Source organism: Pseudoliparis swirei, chromosome 17, assembly GCF_029220125.1.
Source record: "Pseudoliparis swirei isolate HS2019 ecotype Mariana Trench chromosome 17, NWPU_hadal_v1, whole genome shotgun sequence".
In the NCBI taxonomy this organism is placed as follows: Eukaryota; Metazoa; Chordata; class Actinopteri; order Perciformes; family Liparidae; genus Pseudoliparis; species Pseudoliparis swirei.
Genome location: NC_079404.1, coordinates 4,445,057 through 4,451,577, shown reverse-complemented (window position 1 = coordinate 4,451,577; position 6,521 = coordinate 4,445,057). Strand labels below are relative to the sequence as shown.

The 6,521-nt window shown below is 39.7% G+C and overlaps 1 protein-coding gene across 1 annotated transcript in view; it reads left to right on the top strand.

The window, feature by feature from the left end:
• The first annotated feature begins 3,243 nt into the window (after positions 1-3,243).
• The window catches only part of atp6v1ba (ATPase, H+ transporting, lysosomal, V1 subunit B, member a), a 30,653-nt gene continuing 27,375 nt past the window's right edge, over positions 3,244-6,521 (top strand). Inside the window, exon 1 of the mRNA XM_056435239.1 lies at positions 3,244-3,448. Within this exon, the coding sequence (XP_056291214.1) occupies positions 3,340-3,448 (109 nt within the window). The 5' untranslated portion in view covers positions 3,244-3,339. The remainder of the gene's footprint in view (positions 3,449-6,521) is intronic.

Here is a 6,521-nt window from a genome sequence, read left to right as displayed (position 1 = left end):
TAAACTAATGCTATCAAAGGCTACTTATAAGGAGCACCACATCCTTATGCATAGTAAAATAAACTATGATGTTATTTGCAGTATAAATATGATAATAAAATGAGCAACGCTGAAGATATTTAGCAGTGTCTCCATTCTCTTGATTGATGACTTATTTACTCATTTACTTATGGAATCATTTAAAGCTGCAAGAGCATTCACTTTATGTCAGCAGCAGATCACGTGACTGTGAGATGTACAAAGAGGACTGTAGCTCTCCACAGTTCTATGGTGCGGTTCACCCTCTTTGAGCTCTTTGTTTTAGTCTTGTTCGATGCCCCAATTATCATTTTCTTCGCCCATTCTGATTGTCTCTCTAAGAAGTTGACAGCAAGCCTCGAACAACTTTTATTGTAACAGCAAGAAAGGATGTGATACGACTGCAATCATGAATAGTGAAATAGAAAATAATAAAACAGAAATGACAAGGAGGGATTAGGAAAATCCACGACCCGATTTGACAGATAACCTTATTGTCTTTCCAGGATTCCTCAAAGGAACCTCGAACAATGTTATTAGCATTTGATAATACCATATATTAGCCTTTCTCCAGACAATACATTGATATTGAATAATTCAGCTAACCAATGATTGTATTCAGTGACATTCTTAACATTCAATGTAAAAAATAAAAGGGATTAGGCACAGTTCATAGCAATTCACATAACCACTGTGTTTCCATTAATTCATTCTTATGCATATTTTGAAGAAGTGCATTAAAAACGTTTTTTATGATCACTTGAAGTGAGGTGACCAAATAATGATTTGGTCATTCAGTCATTGGATTCATTTGCCTTCTCTCCACACAGCAGGACAAATGGCCGAGACAAGCTGGCATACAAAAACCATTAAAACCCAATTGCAAGGAAATATTAAGGAACACCCTCTACTTTTCTGTAGAATTGGACTTGGATCTACACGATGGATCTTGCTCTCGACATGTGATCCGATGACTCTCGCGTGATGTCTTGACTGCAGGAATCATGCTGCCACACACAGAAAAGTACTGGTTCTTAAATGGTTCTTTGAAAGGCGTTGTGGTTCTACAAAGAACCATCACCTACTGAAGAACCATGTTTTTCATTTATGGCACCATCATGGGAACTATAATAGAACTATATAGAACTATTTGATGAAATGGTGCCTTAAAAAATATATTTTTAAAAGTTAATTTGAGACAGTTATATAGGTTTTTTGAAGAAGTATTTAAGGAAATGGTTCTTTAAAGAACCCTGGTTTCAAAAGTTCTTTGTGGAACCAGAAATGGCATGTTAAAGAAAACATGTTTGAAGGTTCTTTGAGACACCTTTATAGGTTCTTTGAAGAACTCTTTAAGGAAATGGTTTTTTAAAGAACCCTGGTTCTTTGTGAAACCAGAAATGGTGACTTAAAGAACCATTTTTGTGAGGTTTTTTGAGACAACTTTATAGGTTCTTTAAATAACTATTTAAGGATATGGTTCTTTAAAGAACCCTGGTTTGAAAGGTTATTTGTGGAACCAGAAATGGTGTCTTAAATAACCATTTTTTAAGGTTCTTTGAGATAGCTTTATAGGTTCTTTGAAGAACTATCTAAGGAAATGGTTCTTTAAAGAACCCTGGTTTAAAAGGTTCTTTGTGGAACCATACATGGTTCTTCTATGTCATGACTCTGAAGAACCATTTTCGGTTCCAGATGGGACCTTCATTTTTCTTTGCGCATGCACGGTAAGTGACCTCCTGTCTCCTGCATGAAATTCAGATGTATTTCAACATTCCAATCTTAAGACACAAAATCTCTCTCTCTCTCTCTCTCTGGCTGTGGAATCACTCAGTGTGAATGTCCTTCATAGAAGTACAGGGCTGAATTGAACAGACAGTTTATATTCCAGGACGCTGTGTGAACCCTTTAACAGCTGCAGCAGCCACAGACATGCAAAATAAATGCATTAATATTATGCTACATATTTGCATACCTGGGTTAATCTGAGGAGTTTGAGAGAAATCATATCCCTTTGAACTCATCAAAAAAGACTCAGGAAAAAGAATTTATATTTAAAGAATGAGGGCACTGCTCCTGTCGGCAGAAGCTCTTCACTTGCATTAATTAGCTATTTTTTTGCATGCAGCCTGAAACGTTTGGATGAGCTCTCCAGGGGTTTCCGTCAGCCTGGCGGTGCTTACCACTTCAGTCTGTAGTGCTTTTTCACCATCAGAGAGAGAGCTTTGCCTTCCGCGACGCCAGTGTGTTGGTAGTGGAGAGGGCATGGTTCAAAATCATTTTCAAACAGCCGCTTAAAAGCTATTGTGCAGAACATGATGCGTCAAATGAGAACGCAACAGAGTTTCAAAAATGAGAAAAACAGCAAACGAAGACTTTTTAAAGGGGGAAAATGTGAGCAATCATGGAATTTCACCTGTCACTCTGTGTGTGTGTGAGAGAGAGAGAGAGAGAGAGAGAGAGAGAGAGAGAGAGAGAGAGAGAGAGAGAGAGAGAGAGAGAGAGAGACCACCAATACAGCATATCCACTTCTGCCAGCTGCAATTATCTTATCATGTCAGTCAGATTCTAAATTAATTCCCATAAAATCTCTAAAAGTATAGCCTGGCTAGGGCCTTTGTTTCCAATCTGCAGTTTGCCATTTTGTATATTTTGTCATATTCTAGTTAGAATATTTCATTTTTGATGAATAGAACCACGTGCACGTCAGTGATTACAGCATAAGCAGGTTTGATGCCAGGTTTGGCTGTAATGTCAGTTACCATGACAGTTTGTGGACAAATTTAGCTACAGATATTAAATCAGGTTAACAACATCCAGTGCTTGAATTCCATATCCTTTGGGCTATATATTTGTATTCAGCTCCAACTGGTTATTACATTTGAGAAAAACATACAAGCTAGGATGCTGACGACAAACGCTCTCAATTGCAGCAAGCAAATCATGAAAAGAAACTTAGAAATAAACAAAATATGAATAACTTATTTTTATTTTCCTTATTAATGCAGCATAACTGGTCGCTAGATATAATGACTGTATATGCAAGTGATTGTATTTGTATTATATTTCCTTGTTATACATCCACATTTTTATTCTGTCAGCTTGTTATGATTAAAAGATAAAACCTAAAGCTCTAACGTGACTCACCTATGTTTTGCGCATGCGCGCGCCTATCAGTCTGCTCTATCCGCTCTCCACAAACATCCGGTTCCTCAGTGTCACGTGACCAGCGCTCTGCTGTCATTTTCGCTATTCGGCACCAGCTAGAAAAACACATCGACCAACGTTAGCTCGCTCGGGTTCCCAGTTCTTCATCACACGATGGCAACATTGGCATCAAACAGAGTGATGGACATCAACGGCATGGCAGCAGCTGCGAGGACGCACGCCCAGGCTGTGACCCGAAATTACATCTCTCAACCTCGGCTAAGTATGTGACGCTTGCATCCTGCGGGAGGTAGCTGCGAGTGTAGCTCGTGGCTAACAAGGTTGTTGTGCTGCATTCAATGACAAGCAAACTGTGAGGATGACATTATACTCTTGTTGGAATACTCCCAAGCCATATACTATTCGTGTTCCCCTTCAGTTTGACTTTAAACCCGAATCCAAGACAGTAACACATTACGTTACCAAAACAGATGAGGAATATTATATTTCCGTACATGGTGGCTCTGTAAACGTATGTTCAATATTTCTAGGTGTGACAATGTTCATTGAAATAAAATACATAGTCAGCCGTGGCTTTTAATACAGGGTTGTTTATACCCAGGGGCAATTGAATGCAGCACACGTCAAGCTATCACGCAAAAATTGCGAATCACGACTATAAACCAGCTAACGTTAGCCGCTGTTACGCTGGAAATTAAATGCGGGTTAAGTTGACATATTAGTCGTACAACTGCTAAAAACTGTTTCCTTGCACGCTGTCTTTATAAACTGTTAAACGAATACCATTAATACCTTCGTGCACCGAGTCATGGTTCATCATTTTATCTCACGTGACACAACCTTAACTGCATGCATTAGCTTTTTTACATGCGTAGTCTCGCATATACATTTAGATAAAAATGCACGATTGTCTCCAAGACTGCGTACAAGAGCAGTGTCGCTCCAGTCCCACACGGTTGGCGTTAGCAAAATGTCACTGGCGCAGTGGATTAGCCGACCGTGCTGACGGTCAGCTGACTCGTTATAGCCACACGAATGAATGAGTGTTCGTGTTTAATGTGAGTGGAACATGTAAAGTCAGCTTTACTGTCTCCACAACATACGACTGTCGTGTTGCCGTGCAGCGATTTACGAAATGGATTCATTGAAAAAGTGTCGGTATCTTCAGCATATAGAAGAATAGACGGATGGGATGATTGCTCATGTGACGTGTCACATGAGAGGGGCAGATCACATGAGAGGGGAAGTCTGCAGGGCTTTTTGATGAGGCCAGCAAACCTGCTGGTTTCTCCTTTTTGGTTTACCTAAACCCACAATTGTTGATATCTGTTATTTAAATATTTCCTACAGGTCGTATGCTTCGAATGTTTATCTATGTTGGTGGTAATAGTTGTTAGAAAATGTGTTTATGCCATAACAGTTTGGATATTTCGCAATGAATATTGTTGAAGTGTTTTCTTTTTTTACATGTCATTTTAGCTGACGCTTTTATCCAAAGCGACTTACAATCCTGTTGCATTCATACACCGTAGACGCAGCTACAGGGAGCAACTCAGGGTTAAGTGTCTTGCTCAAGGACACATCGACTAGGGCGGGGATTGAACCGCCGACCCCCTGATTGAAAGACGGACCTGCTACCCACTGACCCACAGTCGCCCCCTTTTCTTTTTTTATTATGTAGAAATCAACCTTTACATACTTTGAAGACAGCAATGCTTTTGTGATCAAATATGTGTCCAGGTATTATATTTATTACATCGTGGGGGATAAAGGAATTGAAGGGGATAAGTCCACCTGAGTTATTTGACGTTGGTCATTATTGTTTTGTAGGGAAATTTGTCTATTATTGTTTTGTATCACAAAGCCCAATTTGATGTCATCAAATCTCTTATTTTGTCAGACCAACTATCACAAACCTTAATATATTGTGTCGATGTTGAAGATTACAAAAGTATCCAAAAGATAATATTTGAGTTGAAAGCCGTTTGTTATTTTTCACAATTCTTAATTGATTATCAAAAGTGAGCACAACTTGAGGGAAAGGTGTTTCCATCAATTGAGAATAGCTGGTCCAGTTTAAAGATGAGCCCACTTTGAGGGCCTAGCATGTATAAAACATTGTAGTTGAAGGGAAACAAAGTATTGTAGTAACCCATGAATGCTGATTTCTTACCACCAGCCTGATAATGTAAGTCTTTCATATTTGAGAGGATCCCATTGGTTTTGAGGAAGTCAACGTTTTAGATAATTATCCTGCTTAGAGAAGCGGTTTTTAGGCTATAGAACATAATCTATAAAGATACACGGCATCGTAATCTACTGTGGTGACCACTGCGATAAGTGGTGTTCATAATGGTCTTGTGGATCCTTTAATGGACATGTTGATTAAATTACAACAGATTGAGGTTCACACATATTGGTCTTATTTGGCACTTTGCCAAGTGGAACTGATGAGTCTTTATTGCGACTTTGATTATGCTTTTGACACAGCCTGAAGCCAGCAAGGCAATGTGTGTTGTTGTTTTTTTACTTAAGTATCAGAGAGGCAAGCATGGACTGAAAGCCTCTCGGCAAAGTAGAACGTAATGACTTCATGGAGCTCGGGCCCTCAGAAAGGTAAGCATATAGCATGCAACCTGGGATAAAACCCTTGTCCTTAAAACATCTAATCATCCTACTTCTGAAACTCCACTTACTTGCTGAATGACTCGGCTTTTTACGCTCTTCAAACGCATTACTCGGCAGCAGTCCATTCTGATGTTTTGGTGGCAATCCAGAGCCAACAGATTATCTCGAGTAACTGAAGAGACTTTTTAGGCGCTCCTCAAATACGTCATGTGCTGCCTTCACAATAGGTTTAGCTGGTTTTAGGACCCTGCCGGTGGCTCGAGATCATCTTCATCTCTTGCTTTAGTGTATATATGAAGCCTTCACAGAGGCCCACGTGTTCTTTTATTGACATAAGCAATAGGATTTGAACAGAAGTGCATTAAATTACACGTCAAATTCATTGATTGTGTTACTGTGTTTTGATTTGTGTATAATGATTCATTCTGTACACATGGCATCTATTTCACCTGTCTTGGAGAGGGATCCTCACATCGGAGGGATCCGATGTGAGGTTCTGGGACAGGGATGTCTATGTACAGATTGTAAAGGCCTCTGAGGCTAATTTCTAATTTGAAAATGGGCTATACAAATAAACTGGATTGCTGGCAGCTATAGTTGGAAGGCCTCCGAATGAAGACCTGATGGCCTCGGACTCAGCCTGCACCAGTTGGGTTGAGGCAAACTGCTACCTCCAGTGTGTGTGTGTGTGTGTGTGTAGCGTAGGA